Raw genomic sequence first — 18,466 nt, 5'->3', positions numbered from 1 at the left:
CTGTCGTTGACCTAGTCCTTTTGTTTACCTAGTCCTGCTGTTGACCTAGTCCTGCTGTTGACCTAGTCCTGTTGTTGACCTATTCCTTTTGTTGACCTATTCCTGTTGTTGACCTAGTCCTGTTACTCTGCTGTTGACCTAGTCTTGTTGGTGACCTAGTCTTCCTGTTTACCTAGTCCTGTTGTTGACCTAGTCCTGTTGTTGACCTAGTCTTGCTATTGACCTAGTCCTGTTGTTGACCTAGTCATGTTGTTACTCTGCTGTTGACCTAGTCCTGTTGTTGACCTAGTCCTTTTGTTAACCTAGTCCTGTTGTTGACCTAGTCCTGTTGTTGACCTAGTCCTGTTGTTGACCAAGTCCTGTTGTTACTCTGCTGTTGACCTAGTCCTGTTGTTGACCTAGTCCTGTTGTTGACCTAGTCCTGTTGTTGACCGAGTCCTGCTGTTGACCTAGTCCTGTTTTTGACATAGTCCTGTTGTTGACCTAGTCTTGTTGTTGACCTAGTCCTGCTGTTGACCTAGTCCTGTTGTTGACATAGTCCTGTTGTTGACCGAGTCCTGTTGTTGACCAAGTCCTGCTGTTGACCTAGTCCTGTTGTTGACCTAGTCCTGTTGTTGACCTAGTCCTGTTCTTGACATAGTCCTGTTGTTGACCTAGTCCTGTTGTGACTCTGCTGTTGACCTAGTCCTGTTGTTGACCTAGTCCTGTTGTTACTCTGCTGTTGACCTAGTCCTGTTGTTGACCTAGTCCTGTTGTTGACCTAGTCCTGTTGTTGAACTAGTCCTATTGTTACTCTGCTGTTGACCTCGTCCTGTTGTTGACATAGTCCTGTTGTTGACCTAGTCCTGTTGTTGACCTAGTCCTGTTGTTGACATAGTCCTGTTGTTGACCTAGTCCTGCTGTTGACCTAGTCCTGTTGTTACTCTGCTGTTGACATGACATAGTCCTGTTGTTGACCTAGTCCTGTTGTTGACCTAGTCCTGTTGTTGACCTAGTCCTGTTGTGACTCTGCTGTTGACCTAGTCCTGCTGTTGACCTAGTCCTGTTGTTGACCTAGTCCTGTTGTTGACCTAGTCCTGTTGTTGAACTAGTCCTGTTGTTACTCTGCTGTTGACCTCGTCCTGTTGTTGACATAGTCCTGTTGTTGACCTAGTCCTGTCGTTGACCTAGTCATGTTGTTACTCTGCTGTTGACCTAGTCCTGTTGTTGACATAGTCCTGTTGTTGACCTAGTGCTGTTGTTGACCAAGTCCTGTTGTTGACCTAGTCCTGTTGTTGACCTAGTCCTGTTGTCACTCTGTTGTTGACCTAGTCCTGTTGTTGACCTAGTCCTGTTGTAGACCTAGTCCTGTTTTTGACCTAGTCCTGTTGTTGACCAAGTCCTGTTGTTGACCTAGTCCTGCTGTTGACCTAGTCCTGTTTTTGACATAGTCCTGTTGTTGACCTAGTCTTGTTGTTGACCTAGTCCTGCTGTTGACCTAGTACTGTTGTTGACATAGTCTTGTTGTTGACCTAGTCCTGCTGTTGACCTAGTCCTGTTGTTGACATAGTCCTGTTGTTGACCGAGTCCTGTTGTTGACCTAGTCCTGCTGTTGACCTAGTCCTGTTGTTGACATAGTCCTGTTGTTGACCTAGTCCTGTTGTTGACATAGTCCTGTTGTTGACCTAGTCCTGCCGTTGACCTAGTCCTGTTGTTACTCTGCTGTTGATATAGTCCTGTTGTTGACCTAGTCCTGTTGTTGACCTAGTCCTGTTGTTGACCTAGTCCTGTTGTGACTCTGCTGTTGACCTAGTCCTGCTGTTGACCTAGTCCTGTTGTTGACCTAGTCCTGTTGTGACTCTGCCGTTGACCTAGTCCTGTTGTTGACCTAGTCCTGTTGTTGACCTAGTCCTGTTGTTACTCTGCTGTTGACCTAGTCCTGTTGTTGACCTAGTCCTGTTGTTGACCTAGTCCTGTTGTTGACCTAGTCCTGCTGTTGACCTAGTCATGTTGTTACTCTGTTGTTGACCTAGTCCTGTTGTGACTCTGCTGTTGACCTAGTCCTGCTGTTGACCTAGTCCTGTTGTTGACCTAGTCCTGTTGTGACTCTGCTGTTGACCTAGTCCTGTTGTTGACCTAGTCCTGTTGTTGACCTAGTCCTGTTGTTACTCTGCTGTTGACCTAGTCCTGTTGTTGACCTAGTCCTGTTGTTGACCTAGTCCTGCTGTTGACCTAGTCCTGTTGTTGACCTAGTCCTGTTGTTGACCTAGTCCTGCTGTTGACCTAGTCCTGTTGTTGACCTAGTCCTGTTGTTGACCTAGTCCTGTTGTTGACCTAGTCCTGCGGTTGACCTAGTCCTGTTGTTGACCTAGTCCTGTTGTTGACCTAGTCCTGCTGTTGACCTAGTCCTGCTGTTGACCTAGTCCTGTTGTTGACCTAGTCCTGCTGTTGACCTAGTCCTGCTGTTGACCTAGTCCTGTTGTTGACCTAGTCCTGCTGTTGACCTCATCCTGCAGTTGACCTAGTCCTGCTGTTGACCTAGTCCTGCTGTTGACATAGTCCTGTTGTTGACCTAGTCCTGCTGTTGACCTAGTCCTGTTGTTACTCTGCTGTTGACATAGTCCTGTTGTTGACCTAGTCCTGTTGTTGACCTAGTCCTGTTGTGACTCTGCTGTTGACCTAGTCCTGTTGTTGACCTAGTCCTGTTGTTGACCTAGTCCTGTTGTTACTCTGCTGTTGACCTAGTCCTGTTGTTGACCTAGTCCTGTTGTTGAACTAGTCCTGTTGTTACTCTGCTGTTGACCTAGTCCTGCTGTTGACCTAGTCCTGTTGTTGACATAGTCCTGTTGTTGACCTAGTGCTGTTGTTGACCAAGTCCTGTTGTTGACCTAGTCCTGTCGTTGACCTAGTCCTGTTGTCACTCTGTCGTTGACCTAGTCCTTTTGTTTACCTAGTCCTGCTGTTGACCTAGTCCTGCTGTTGACCTAGTCCTGTTGTTGACCTATTCCTTTTGTTGACCTATTCCTGTTGTTGACCTAGTCCTGTTACTCTGCTGTTGACCTAGTCTTGTTGGTGACCTAGTCTTCCTGTTTACCTAGTCCTGTTGTTGACCTAGTCCTGTTGTTGACCTAGTCTTGCTATTGACCTAGTCCTGTTGTTGACCTAGTCATGTTGTTACTCTGCTGTTGACCTAGTCCTGTTGTTGACCTAGTCCTGCTGTTGACCTAGTCCTGTTGTTGACCTAGTCCTGTTGTTGACCTAGTCCTGTTGTTGACCTAGTCCTGCTGTTGACCTAGTCCTGTTGTTGACCTAGTCCTGCTGTTGACCTAGTCCTGCTGTTGACCTAGTCCTGTTGTTGACCTAGTCCTGTTGTTGACCTCATCCTGCGGTTGACCTAGTCCTGCTGTTGACCTAGTCCTGCTGTTGACCTAGTTGAGTTGACCGAGTTGAGTTGTCCTAGTCCTGTTGTCACTCACAGTAGACTAGTCTTTACTAAAACCACAGGGTAACAGAGATAATGTATGGCTGTCCCAAATGGCATCATATTCCCTATACAATGCAGTACTTTTGACCAGAACCCCCAAAGAGGTCCGTTTGGCCTGTATCCCAGCTGTAGTCCGGTTTTAGGCTGGGTTTCTGTACAGCACTTTGAGATATCAGCTGATGTACGAAGGGCTATATAAATAAATTTGATTTGATTTGATTTACATACAGTACTTACCCCGGAGAGAGTTATTTGACCAGGTGTAAGACAGGAGAAACCTCACACTCTTAGACAGGGGTCTTTGTTGTAATGTCTTTCTTTTGTTTTGAGATCAACATAGATTGTAACTATCACAAGAGACTACAGTGTCTATGGTATCTATAGCTATATACTAAGTGTAGTATAGTCGTGTTGACATTGTCCCATTCTGTCAGACTGTTGAATCCTTGACGTTGGACATAAACCTTATATAACACACAGAGTCCATTACATTTTCAGTTGATTATATTACATTTTCAGAACAAAATCCCTAGAACTATTTGTTTGGATGATAAAAATGTGAGAAATCATTTTATGTTACTTAGAATAAAATTTGCTTATTTGGACAAAGGAATTAGACTGTGCCTGGAACTATTCAGTCCTCATAGCCAGAACACCTTACCATAAATGGTAGCGTACAAGATACAATCCTTACTAAAAACAAATGCTTCAAGTTTGATAAATGTCTGAGCTAGTAAGTAATAATGTAAGCCTTTTTAGAGATGGCCTGGCTGTTTCTGGTGTATTGGTGGGGTCTTTTTCACGGGCAGTTAGGCATGTCTGCTGAATGTCTGGCTGCTGCTTCGAGTTGCATAACTCTCTCTCTCTCTCTGTCTCTCTCTGTCTCTCTCTGTGTCTCTCTCTCTCTCTCTCTCTCTGTCTCTGTCTCTCTCTCTCTCTCTCTCTCTCTCTCTCTCTCTCTCTCTCTCTCTCTCTCTGTCTCTCTCTGTCTCTCTCTCTCTCTCTCTCTCTGTCCCTCTCTCTCTCTCTCTCTCTCTCTCTCTCTCTCTCTCTCTCTCTCTCTCTCTCTCTCTCTCTCTCTCTCTCTCCCCTCTCTCTCTCTCTCTCTGTCTCTCTCTCTCTTGCTCCCCCCTCTCTCTCTCTTCTCTCTCTCTCTCTCTCTCTCTCTCTCTCTCTCTCTCTCTCTCTCTCTCTCTCTCTCTCTCTCTCTCTCCCCCTCTCTCTTTCTGCCTCCCTCTCTCCCTCTCTCCCCCCTCTCTTTCTGCCTCTCCCTCTCTCTCTCCCCCTTCTCTCTCTCTGTCTCTCTTACCTCTCACTCTGTGTCTTTCACTCTCTCTCTACCTCCTCTCTTTCTCCTCTTCTCTCTCTCTCTGCCCCCCTTCACTGAAGGAGTTCCTGGCATAGATGCAGTCAGCTCTTCAAACACACTCCGGTCTCTCAGACAGACAGGGAGCTCAAACAGAGACAGACAGGGAGCTCAGACAGACAGGCAGACAGACAGGGAGCTCAAACAGAGACAGACAGGGAGCTCAGACAGACAGGCAGACAGACAGGGAGCTCAGACAGACAGGCAGACAGGGAGGGAGCGCAGACAGACAGGGAGCTCAGACAGACAGGGAGCTCAGACAGACAGGCAGACAGGGAGGGAGCTCAGACAGACAGACAGACAGACAGACAGACAGACAGACAGACAGACAGACAGACAGACAGACAGACAGACAGACAGACAGACAGACAGACAGACAGGCAGGCAGACAGACAGGGAGCTCAGACAGACAGACAGACAGACAGACAGACAGACAGACAGACAGACAGACAGACAGACAGACAGACAGACAGACAGACAGACAGACAGACAGACAGACAGACAGACAGGGAGCTCAGACAGGGAGCTCAGACAGACAGGCAGACAGGGAAGGAGCTCAGACAGACAGGTAGGGAGGGAGGGAGCGCAGACAGACAGGGAGCTCAGACAGACAGACAGACAGACAGACAGACAGACAGACAGACAGACAGACAGACAGACAGACAGACAGACAGACAGACAGACAGACAGACAGACAGACAGACAGACAGGGAGCTCAGACAGACAGGGAGGGAGGGAGGGAGCGCAGACAGACAGGGAGCTCAGACAGACAGACAGACAGACAGGGAGCTCAGACAGACAGGCAGACAGGGAGGGAGCGCAGACAGACAGGGAGCTCAGACAGACAGGCAGACAGGGAGGGAGCTCAGACAGACAGGCAGACAGACAGGGAGCTCAGACAGACAGGGAGCTCAGACAGACAGACAGACAGACAGACAGACAGACAGACAGACAGACAGACAGACAGACAGACAGACAGACAGACAGACAGACAGACAGACAGACAGGGAGCTCAGACAGACAGGGAGCTCAGACAGACAGACAGACAGACAGGGAGGGAGCGCAGACAGACAGGGAGCTCAGACAGACAGGCAGACAGGGAGGGAGCTCAGACAGACAGACAGACAGACAGACAGACAGACAGACAGACAGACAGACAGACAGACAGACAGACAGACAGACAGACAGACAGACAGACAGACAGACAGACAGACTCAGACAGACAGACAGACAGACAGACAGACAGACAGACAGACAGACAGACAGACAGACAGACAGACAGACAGACAGACAGACAGACAGACAGGGAGGGAGCGCAGACAGACAGGGAGCTCAGACAGACAGGCAGACAGGGAAAGAGCTCAGACAGACAGGGAGGGAGGGAGGGAGCGCAGACAGACAGGGAGCTCAGACAGACAGGGAGGGAGGGAGGGAGCGCAGACAGACAGGGAGCTCAGACAGACAGACAGACAGACAGACAGGGAGCTCAGACAGACAGGCAGACAGGGAGGGAGCGCAGACAGACAGGGAGCTCAGACAGACAGGCAGACAGGGAGGGAGCTCAGACAGACAGGCAGACAGATAGCTCAGACAGACAGACAGACAGACAGACAGACAGACAGACAGACAGACAGACAGACAGACAGACAGACAGACAGACAGACAGACAGACAGACAGACAGACAGACAGACAGACAGACAGACAGACAGACAGACAGACAGGCAGGCAGGCAGACAGATAGCTCAGACAGACAGACAGACAGACAGACAGACAGACAGACAGACAGACAGACAGACAGACAGACAGACAGACAGGCAGACAGACAGACAGACAGACAGACAGACAGACAGACAGACAGACAGACAGACAGACAGACAGACAGCTCAGAAATGCATTGCTTAGTGATAATGCTCTGTCATACATCCATCAGGCAGCATGATCATGTATGAACCCAAGCCATTATCTCACGTCATTGCTATATAGTCCCAGTATTAAGCATTAATCATTTTACATTATCCGTTGTGTAAGAAGCTTAAAGGAAATGGTCAATTAAAAGGTGTACCTTTAAAAAAAAATGTTTTTAAACATTTATAGAAATGTGTTGGAAGCGCGATAACTATATGAGCATGTCTGTAGATTCCTTGTAGTCAGTATTGGAAGAGAGAGTGTCTGTTAGTCGTACTCTGTGTTTATGTGTTTGCTTCAGGAGGTTCTAGCGTAGCGGCAGCGTAGCCTAGTGGTTAGAGCGTTGGACTAGTAACCGGAAGGTTGCGAGTTCACACCCCCGAGCTGACAAGGTACAAATCTGTCGTTCTGCAGGCAGTTAACCCACTGTTCCCAGGCCGTCATTGAAAATAAGAATGTGTTCTTAACTGACTTGCCTGGTTAAATAAAGGTAAAATTAAAATAGTGTCTGAGTCTGTCGTCTGCATCTCTCCTCAGGTATAACGTGGGGGAAGGTGGTGTCCCTGTATGCGGTAGCCGGTGCCCTGGCGGTGGACTGCGTGAGGCATGGTCACCCAGCCATGGTCCACACCATCGTAGACTGCATGGGGGAGTTTGTCCGCAAGAGCCTGGTCTCCTGGATGAAGAGGAGAGGAGGCTGGGTAAAAAGGAACACTCGTCCTCACTGCCGTAGAAACACGTAGAAATATCATCGATAGAACGTTAGAGGTCCCCTGCCCTGTTAGGGTTATATACTCACCCATAGACATCGGATTGCTCGAATGAAAAGCCCATCAGTCAACCGCAGTCAGATAGAAAAATATGGGTCAAATCAAATCAAATCACCTCGCCGCCTCCCGGTAGGCCGTCTTGTCGTCCTTGGTAATCAAGCCTACCACTGGCACCCTCAGTGTGGCTGACTTGATATTGGGTGTGTTTATATGGGTTTCACTGTCTCTGTGGTTTATGTCTCTGCAGCAGGGAAGGCGGCTCAGACCGCACTGCCTTGTGGGAATGTTTACCTTTTCATATAATGTGGGTCTACAGCAGGCCCTGTCAGTAGTACTACATGGATACTATGGATACTACTCAGAACCCTGTCAGTAGTACTGTATGGATACTACTCAGAACCCTGTCAGTAGTACTGTATCGATACTAGTCAGAACCCTGTCAGTAGTACTGTATGTATACTACTCAGAACCCTGTCAGTAGTACTGTATGGATACTACTCAGAACCCTGTCAGTAGTACTGTATGGATACTATGGATACTAGTCAGAACCCTGTCAGTAGTACTGTATGGATACTACTCAGAACCCTGTCAGTAGTACTACATGGATACTATGGATACTAGTCAGAACCCTGTCAGTAGTACTGTATGGATACTACTCAGAACCCTGTCAGTAGTACTACATGGATACTATGGATACTAGTCAGAACCCTGTCAGTAGTACTGTATGGATACTATGGATACTACTCAGAACCCTGTCAGTAGTACTGTATGGATACTATGGATACTACTCAGAACCCTGTCAGTAGTACTGTATGGATACTACTCAGAACCCTGTCAGTAGTACTACATGGATACTATGGATACTAGTCAGAACCCTGTCAGTAGTACTGTATGGATACTACTCAGAACCCTGTCAGTAGTACTGTATGGATACTACTCAGAACCCTGTCAGTAGTACTGTATGGATACTACTCAGAACCCTGTCAGTAGTACTGTATGGATACTACTCAGAACCCTGTCAGTAGTACTGTATGGATACTACTCAGAACCCTGTCAGTAGTACTGTATGGATACTATGGATACTACTCAGAACCCTGTCAGTAGTACTGTATGGATACTACTCAGAACCCTGTCAGTAGTACTGTATGGATACTACTCAGAACCCTGTCAGTAGTACTGTATGGATACTACTCAGAACATATAGTATGTATAAGGGCAAGAACAAGTTAGGAAACAGAAAGAGAAGTTGCGTTGCTCAGCTTTGACCACTCATGTAACCGGCCTGTGGTTCAGTGATTGACTAAGTCCCCGGTTCGTTTAGTATAGTTGATAATAGATGACAGACTCAGTACAAAGACAGTCATAGTTGACAGTAAGAAAGAAGTAAGAATGCCTGTGTCTGCACTCATAGAACTATTTTTGAATGCTGACAGCTGTATGTGTTTCCCAATGCTGTACCCACCTATCAGGTCTGTCCTGAACGTGTCCTGAACGTGTCCTGAACGTGTCCTGAACGTGTCCTGAACGTGTCCTGAACGTGTTCACTGAGAGAATAGCTAAATGAAACTGAGGCAAACAAGAGCCTGAACACAACACAATCAAGACTGTGCAAAAACAAACCTCCCTGCTCTGTACATAGAGACATGCCACTGTTTTTGCAAACTGGCAGATTTCACCTCAAAGTATAAGGTGTCTGTCATAGATATATAAAAAATTAAAAAATAAACATCCAGAAATGAAGTTGAATTTAATTGAGCCACTACTTTTAAGAAACTCCAAAAAATGTCTCGATATAGTCTTGCTCTAGAGAACATCTGATATAAATCTGTAAAGAGGAAAAAGGGTGGTGCTCAACTGATACTCAGAGCAGAGAGGAGAGAGGAGGCCTGGCAAAGAGCCGTGGCCTAGATCTGGGAGTCCTGCTCTGTTGGCAAAGCTTAAAAATCAACCAAGAATCCCTCTACGGCAGGGCTGGGGGTTTTGTCCAAAACGGCACCATATTCCCTATGTAGTGCACTACATTCGATCAGGACCCATAGGGTTTCATTTGGGACACAAACCTTGGAATGGCCCATTGGAGGTTAAACATGCCAGATAATGAACGAGGTCTATGTGACCTAATCCCATTCCTCATCTCTGCAGGTTCCAGTTGAAACCAGAAGGGTATACTATGTACGTAGCTAGATGAACCCAGGCTTTTCTGAAATGAACTAGCTTCAGGTTAGCTTCACATTCCAGTTTAGGCTTCATCTGTTGCTACGACCGTGGATATTGCTCTTCCGCCTGTCGGCTAACTCTAGCAGGCTTGTAACTACGAGTGCTAGTCGACCCCCAAAACTATTCAATGAGGCGATGCTGAAACATCAATATTATGGGACAAGACAGCGCCACATTTACATTTGTGCAGAAATCCAAATGAAAGAAAAGTGATCTTGCAAATTCACCAGACGATGGTGTGAAATAGGCTCTTAGAAGGGTCGTCTTTATTTTATTAAGTTTCATTAATGCCGTTGGGTAACTGTTAATGCCGGTAGGTAGCCTAGTGGTTAGAGAGTTGGGCCAATAACCGAAAGGTTGCTGGTTTGAATCCCTGAGCTGACAAGGTAAAAAAAAATCTGGCGTTCTGCCCCTGAACAAGGCAGTTAACCCTGCGTTCCACAGGTGCCGTGGATATTGATCAAGGCAGTCCTGCACACCTCTCTGATTCAGAGGGGTTGGGTTAAATGCGGAAGATGCATTCAGTTGTTCAACTGACTAGATATCCCTGTTTCTTTGATGTGCTTATCACTGCACACAACACCTTCCCCCCCCACTTCTATCGATAAAATATTTTTATAACAGCCAGTAGAGGACTGGCCCACCCCTCAGAACCTGTTTCCTCTCAAGGTTTCTTCCTAGGTTCTAGCCTTTCTAGGGAGTTTTTCCTAGCCAACGTGCTTCAACACCTGCATTGCTTCCTGTTTGGGGGTTTAGGCTGGGTTTCTGTACAACACTGAGATATACAGTGTCAACTGAGGTAAGAAGGGCTATATAAATACATTTGATTTGATAACATCATACAAACGTTTTACTGTGCAAATTAAGTGGATAATGAAAATGCAAGGGGGAGGGGATCTGATTTCATTGGCCCTCAACTTGTAGCTCAGACATTTCATTCTGGATAAGTAGAGTTAGCCCTGAGTTAGCCTGCCCTGGACCAGGTTAGTTCTGAATGCAGGATAAGCAGAGTTAGCCCTGAGTTAGCCTACCCTGGACCAGGTTAGTTCTGGATACAGGATAAACAGAGTTAGCCCTGAGTTAGCCTGCCCTGGACCAGGTTAGTTCTGGATACAGGATAAACAGAGTTAGCCCTGAGTTAGCCTGCCCTGGACCAGGTTAGTTCTGGATACAGGATAAACAGAGTTAGCCCTGAGTTAGCCTGCCCTGGACCAGGTTAGTTCTGGATACAGGATAAACAGAGTTAGCCCTGAGTTAGCCTGCCCTGGACCAGGTTAGTTCTGGATACAGGATAAACAGAGTTAGCCCTGAGTTAACCTGCGCCATATCAGGTTAGTTCTAGATACAGGATAAACAGAGTTAGCCCTGAGTTAGCCTGTCCTGGAGCAGGTTAGTTCTGAATGCAGGATAAACAGAGTTAGCCCTGAGTTAGCCCTGAGTTAGGATACAGGATAAACCTTCCTGAGTTAGCCTGCCCTGGACCAGGTTAGTTCTGGATACAGGATAAACAGAGTTAGCCCTGAGTTAGCCTGCCCTGGACCACGTTAGTTCTGAAGGATTCGTTGCCATTGAAATGTAACTGGCTAAAAGGCGAGCCACTATTGTATGACCGCTTATCCCGAGTTGGACTTGGAGTTGACCAAAGGTACCTTGCTAACTTCTCAAACCCACTACGTAGTATATATCCATCAGGGTCCCAGATCTACGTAGTATATATCCCTCAAGGTCCCAGATCTACGTAGTATATATCCCTCAAGGTCCCAGATCTACGTAGTATATATCCCTCAGGGTCCCAGATCTACTTAGTATATATCCCTCAAGGTCCCAGATCTACGTAGTATATATCCCTCAGGGTCCCAGATCTACGTAGTATATATCCATCAGGGTCCCAGATCTACGTAGTATATATCCCTCAAGGTCCCAGATCTACGTAGTATATATCCCTCAAGGTCCCAGATCTACATAGTATATATCCCTTAGGGTCCCAGATCTACGTAGTATATAGTCCTAAAGGTCCCAGATCTACGTAGTATATATCCCTCAGGGTCCCAGATCTACGTAGTATATAGTCCTCAAACCCTCTACGTAGTATATATCCCTCAGGGTCCCAGATCTACGTAGTATATATCCCTCAAACCCAGATCTACGTAGTATATATCCCTCAAGGTCCCAGATCTACGTAGTATATATCCCTCAAGGTCCCAGATCTACGTAGTATATATCCCTCAAACCCTCTACGTAGTATATATCCCTCAAGGTCCCAGATCTACGTAGTATATATCCCTCAAGGTCCCAGATCTACATAGTATATATCCCTTAGGGTCCCAGATCTACGTAGTATATAGTCCTAAAGGTCCCAGATCTACGTAGTATATATCCCTCAGGGTCCCAGATCTACATAGTATATATCCCTCAAGGTCCCAGATCTACATAGTATATATGTCATGTATTGTCATGTCTTGTCCCTGTGCTTTCTCTTCTCTTCGTTTCCCCCTGCTGGTCGTATTAGGTTTCTTTCTCTCTCTCTATCTCTCTCTCTCTCTCTCTCTCTCTCTATCGTTCCGTTCCTGCTCCCAGCTGTTCCTCATTCTCCTAACGACCTCATTTACTCTCTCACACCTGGCCAACTCTTTTGCCCACTGATTAGGTCTCTATTTCTCTCTCTGTTTCTGCTTCTGTCCTTGTCGGATTCTTGTTTGCTTTGCCCTTGTTCCGTCCTGTCGTGTTCTGCCTCTTCATCAGATGCTGCGTGTGAGCAGGTGTCTCTGTCCGCTACGGCCCGCGCCTACCCGAAGGGACCTGCAGTCTGTTGCCGCTAGTCCTGCAATTCTCCTCTACAACTAGAGGATTTATGTTTTCCCTGTTTGGACATCTCCTGTAAAGATTGAGAATTTATGTTTTCCTGTTTGGACATTAATAAACTCAGTTTCTGTTAAGTCGCTTTTGGGTCCTCACTCACCTGCATAACAATATAGTCCTCAAGGTCCCAGATCTACGTAGTATATATCCCTCAAGGTCCCATATCTACGTAGTATTTAAAGTCCTCTGGTTTCTCAAGACATCTTGACCTGTTTTATCAGATTAATATGGAACACAATGTGTTATGTAACCAACTACAACCTTGTATAATTACGTGCAAATTTATCCCAATTCTAGTCTTAGTTGTCTTGGTTATGTAACGTGCAGTTGCCCTACTGTACATTTCACAGAAATGCTTAGGCACTGACCGATTTACTAAAAAACCCTAAAAGGGTCAGTAAACGCTGCTGATAAAAACCCGTACCACAACATTGAGAAGGAAACGGCTGCTGTTATCAGATAGTAGAACTGTGTGTTGATGTAGCCTACTTATTCAGTCTCAATGTATTCTTCTTCTGTCTTATTAAGGACTCTCCTTCTTCTTCTCCTTCTCCTTCTCCTTCTCCTTCTTCTCTCCTTCTTCTTCTCCTTCTCCGTCTCCTTCTCCTTCTTCTTCTTCTCCTTCTTCTTCTCCTCCTTCTCCTTCTCCTCCTTCTCCGTCTCCTTCTCCTTCTCCGTCTCCGTCTCCTTTTTCTCTGCTTCTCCTTCTCCTTCTCCTTCTCCTTCTCCTTCTCCTCCTTTTCCTCTGCTTCTCCTTCTCCTTCTCATTCTCCTTCTCCTTCTTCTTCTCCTCCTTCTCATCCTTCTCCTCCTCCTTCTCATCCTTCTCCTTCTCCTTCTCCTTCTTCTCCTTCTCCTTCTTCTGCTTCTCCTTCTCCTCCTCCTTCTCCGTCTCCGTCTCCTCCTTCTCCTTCTCCTTCTCCTTCTCCTCCTTCTTCTTCTCCTTCTTCTCCTTCTCCGTCTCCTTCTTCTCCTTCTTCTCCTCCTTCTCCTTCTCCTTCTTCTCCTCCTTCTCCTTCTCCTTCTCCTTCTCCTTCTCCTTCTCCTTCTCCGTCTCCTGTCTCCTTCTCCTTCTCCTTCTCCTTCTTCTCCTTCTTCTTCTTCTCCTTATCATGTTGTTTTTATTTATTATTGCCAGTCAAAACCTTTTGACTAAATTGTCACAAGTGTTATTTTGAAATATGCGTTGTTAAGATTACAGTGTTTTGTTTGATTGGTCCTTGTGTACTTACACGTTCTCCATATTTCCTTCTACTTTTTTTCTGGATGTGGTCAATGTAAACATGTTTTTTTTTTTGAACCTCTAGTCCAGATAATATTTATTTGAGAAGAGCGGCATGTCTCAAACACATTTCTGTAATATAATATCGTCCTGTTAATAAATGCAGGTCATGTCACGCATAGCTGTAATAGATGGCAGGGAAGTCAGGCGCAGGAGAGTCAAATGGAGTTTAAATATGAAGTCTTTTAATAAAGTTCAAGAGTATGATCCATAACAATAAATGTACAAACAAACAAAACATGGGTACGAAGACCCGACGCGCACCTATACAAACAATCACACTACACTGACAACAAAGCAATCTCTGACAAAGACATGAGGGGAAACAGAGGGTAAAATACACAACAGGTAATGAATGGAATAGAAAACAGGTGTGTGGGAAGACAAGACAAAACCAATGGAAAATGAAAAAAGGATCAATGATGGCTAGAAGACCGGTGACGTCGAACGCCGAGCACCGCCCGAACAAGGAGAGGCAACGACTTCGGCAGAAGTCGTGACAGGTCATTTATCTGGAATTCATTGGTTATAGACGGACTGTTAAATAATCCCTCCCTGTGTAAAGGAAATTGACTGGTATATAAGGCATCTCTCAACTGCCTGTGAAACTTTGACCTGTGAAGTCAGACCTGTGACCTGTGAAGTGCCCAGCCTTCTGCTCAGAGGTCCCATGTCTGTGACTCTCCACCCTCCTTGCACACATGTCCCCTCATGGATTTAAAAGTATTGATTACTGTAATCATTGGCTGGAGGGAGTATCCTCCATTGGTATTATCCATGATTGGAAGTATGCAGTTGCACACTTTGGGAGAAGGTTGAAGAATTGGGACGTGCCGTGTCTGAGTGATGCTGTCTCTCTCCTCTCATAGGCTGACATTCACCCTCTCTCTCTCCTCTCATAGGCTGACATTCACCCACTCTCTCTCTCCTCTCATAGGCTGACATTCACCCACTCTCTCTCCTCTCATAGGCTGACATTCACCCACTCTCTCTCCTCTCATAGGCTGACATTCACCCACTCTCTCTCCTGTCATAGGCTGACATTCACCCACTCTCTCTCCTCTCATAGGCTGACATTCACCCACTCTCACTCCTCTCATAGGCTGACATTCACCCTCTCTCTCTCCTCTCATAGGCTGATATTCACCCTCTCTCTCTCCTGTCATAGGCTGACATTCACCCTCTCTCTCTCCTCTCATAGGCTGATATTCACCCTCTCTCTCTCCTCTCATAGGCTGACATTCACCCTCTCTCTCTCCTGTCATAGGCTGACATTCACCCTCTCTCTCTCTCTCCTCTCATAGGCTGACATTCACCCTCTCTCTCTCTCTCCTGTCATAGGCTGACATTCACCCTCTCTCTCTCTCTCCTCTCATAGGCTGACATTCACCCTCTCTCTCTCTCTCCTGTCATAGGCTGACATTCACCCTCTCTCTCTCTCTCTCCAGTCATAGGCTGACATTCACCCTCTCTCTCTCTCTCTCTCTCTCTCTCTCTCTCTCTCTCTCTCTCTCTCTCTCTCTCTCTCTCTCTCTCTCTCTCTCTCTCTCTCTCTCTCTCTCTCTCTCTCTCTCTGTCATAGGCTGACATTCACCCTCTCTCTCTCTCTCTCTCTCTCTCTCTCTCTCTCTCTCTCTCTCTCTCTCTGTCTCTCTCTCTCTCTCTCTCTCTCTCTCTGTGTCTCTCTCTCTCTCTCTCTCCTGTCATAGGCTGACATTCACCCTCTCTCTCTCTCCTGTCATAGGCTGACATTCACCCTCTCTCTCTCTCTCTCCTGTCATAGGCTGATATCACAAAGTGTGTGGTGAACACGGACCCCAGCTTCCGCTCCCATTGGTTGGTGTCTGCGACCTGCGCCTGTGGACATTACCTGAAGGCCATGTTGTTTTACCTGCTCCGGGACAAGTGACGACGGAGGACGAGTTGAATCACGGCCACACGATGGACAATCTGCCCCATCCGCCAGTGTAGGACAGCAGAGCCTTATCCTGGTCCCAGATCTGTTCGAGCTCCTGACAACTCTATTGCTGTCGTTGTCAAGCTAAACAATTTTTTTTTGTGTGTGTTTTAGATCAAGGAGTTTGTCAGGACAAAAGTGAGTGACAAGGAGTTGTCATGACAGCCCAAACAGACTGGCACTCGGCCAACCGGCGTCTGTCTGAAGAGGCAGCCATCCCTCCTCTAGAGTTCTAGATGTGTTGTTTGTTTACACCTGCAGACGTTTGCACTGAATCTGACGAGCACCTCGGGCCTCTTCACAAACAAATTAAACAAACGCACCGGCATTGGAACAATCACCGTGAATGAGCTTGTTAAGCCACGTCTGCTTTGAATTTAGGTGTTACGATTTAGCTCAGTATTATTGTGACGTATCATGTACAGATTGTCCAGCCGTATTGTGAGGTAGTAGCCTATATACATACTGATCCATAGCGTTAACAGTTGACTTGAATGGGAATTCCCATTCTAGTTATTCTATATCTAGATCTCTGTTTTTCTATAGCTCTCTCTCTTGTCACATTCCTTGCTTTCTTTATGCTCACATAGACTGGTTAACTGACAACGTCACACACACACACACACACACACACACACACACACACACACACACACACACACACACACACACACACACACACACACACACACACACACACACACACACACACACACACACACACACACACACACACACACACAAAACACGCACCCCCTTCTAAGAGGCAGAAGGACGTGTGTTGTGATGGCCAGATAGCTGGCAACAATGAAAATAAACTGCCATGTAAGTGGCTCGTTTTGATCTTGTTCTTGATACCATGTCTTGTTTTGAGGTGATGTTACATCTATGCTAATTTGACTAATATTTGCTAGCTAGCGGGCTAACCAACAACTGTAACGATGTATTTGAGAGACAACAAGTCCTCATTGTGCAACTATAGTTTACATGTTGTTAACCATCTAAGCCAACCTTGTCTGTTTTGACCCACAGTTGTGCATGCATTGATTTCATTGCTAAGCAACCAACCCGTCATTTACTCCTGGGAAAATATTCAATTTAGAGCAATGGAATATTTGTATAAATTTGAGTTTCATTTATGCACATACTGTATGTGAAGTGACGTGTGGATATGGCCCGGACAGAGTGGGAGAATCTCAATTGCGATTTCCCTTGATTCCTCGAGTCCCCTCTCATCACCTACTCAAAACCCATTGGATGAGCAAGTTAGTGTGTGTGCGTCTGAAAGTTAAAATCCCATTCAGACATTGTTTTGTGCCTGTTTTATTCCACAAGTTATTTTAATTTCATGAATAACTTTCACAGTAGCTTACATATGATTATATTTGGCATGCAACACTGAGTGTCATTTCAGAAAATAAAATGTTTTATACTTCAACATTGGTTTAATTGGTTTCATTAATAATGTCAGTATCATACATTGAAAATGGAGAGCTACTTTCACGTGATTGGCCCAACTAGTCAAAAGTCTGCCATGTACGGTCTTGAATAGCTCACGTATCACGAGTTACTGCCATCTAGCGTCCAATATATGTATATCACCTAACGTTCTTCAACATTGGAATGTGAGAGAAGCTTCATTCTGGTCATATTCTGGTCGGGTTAGACAGCAGGGATAGATAACTAACTAACTAGGTACACAGGGGTGGCAGGGTAGCCTAGTGTTTAGAGTGTTGGACTAGTAACCGGAAGGTTGCTTAGTGGTTAGAGTGTTGGACTAGTAACCAGCAGGTAGCCTAGTGGTTAGAGTGTTGGACTAGTAACCAGAAGGTTGCCTAGTGGTTAGAGTGTTGGACTAGTAACCAGCAGGTAGCCTAGTGGTTAGAGTGTTGGACTAGTAACCGGAAGGTTGCCTAGTGGTTAGAGTGTTGGACTAGTAACCAGCAGGTAGCCTAGTGGTTAGAGTGTTGGACTAGTAACCAGCAGGTAGCCTAGTGGTTAGAGTGTTGGACTAGTAACCAGCAGGTAGCCTAGTGGTTAGAGTGTTGGACTAGTAACCAGCAGGTAGCCTAGTGGTTAGAGTGTTGGACTAGTAACCAGCAGGTAGCCTAGTGGTTAGAGTGTTGGACTAGTAACCGGAAGGTTGCTTAGTGGTTAGAGTGTTGGACTAGTAACCAGCAGGTAGCCTAGTGGTTAGAGTGTTGGACTAGTAACCGGAAGGTTGCTTAGTGGTTAGAGTGTTGGACTAGTAACCAGCAGGTAGCCTAGTGTTTAGAGTGTTGGACTAGTAACCAGAAGGTTGCCTAGTGGTTAGAGTGTTGGACTAGTAACCAGAGTGTTGGACAGGTAGCCTAGTGTTTAGAGTGTTGGACTAGTAACCAGAAGGTTGCTTAGTGTTTAGAGTGTTGGACTAGTAACCAGCAGGTAGCCTAGTGGTTAGAGTGTTGGACTAGTAACCAGCAGGTAGCCTAGTGGTTAGAGTGTTGGACTAGTAACCAGCAGGTAGCCTAGTGGTTAGAGTGTTGGACTAGTAACCAGCAGGTAGCCTAGTGGTTAGAGTGTTGGACTAGTAACCAGCAAGTAGCCTAGTGGTTAGAGTGTTGGACTAGTAACCAGAGTGTTGGACTAGTAACCAGCAGGTAGCCT

General features: G+C 46.2%; 1 protein-coding gene across 2 annotated transcripts in view; it reads left to right on the top strand.

The window, feature by feature from the left end:
• LOC123996548 (bcl-2-related ovarian killer protein homolog A-like) overlaps positions 1-17,258 on the top strand; it is a 55,899-nt gene extending 38,641 nt beyond the window's left edge. Inside the window, exons 3-5 of one of the 2 annotated variants that reach the window (XR_006832007.1) lie at positions 7,273-7,436; positions 15,647-15,830; positions 15,935-17,258. Coding sequence is in view for 1 of the 2 variants with exons in the window: in XM_046299972.1 (XP_046155928.1) it covers positions 7,273-7,436; positions 15,647-15,772 (290 nt within the window). In the remaining variant the exon portion in view is untranslated. Of the gene's footprint in view, positions 1-7,272; positions 7,437-15,646 lie in introns of both variants that reach the window. The other variant, XM_046299972.1, reaches the window with a different exon arrangement.
• The last annotated feature ends 1,208 nt before the right edge of the window (positions 17,259-18,466 follow it).

The sequence above is a fragment of the Oncorhynchus gorbuscha genome, linkage group LG02 (genome assembly GCF_021184085.1).
Source record: "Oncorhynchus gorbuscha isolate QuinsamMale2020 ecotype Even-year linkage group LG02, OgorEven_v1.0, whole genome shotgun sequence".
Lineage (NCBI taxonomy): Eukaryota > Metazoa > Chordata > Actinopteri > Salmoniformes > Salmonidae > Oncorhynchus > Oncorhynchus gorbuscha.
The sequence above is the reverse complement of the archived record's forward strand: the minus strand, read 5'-3'. Positions and strand labels throughout refer to the sequence as shown.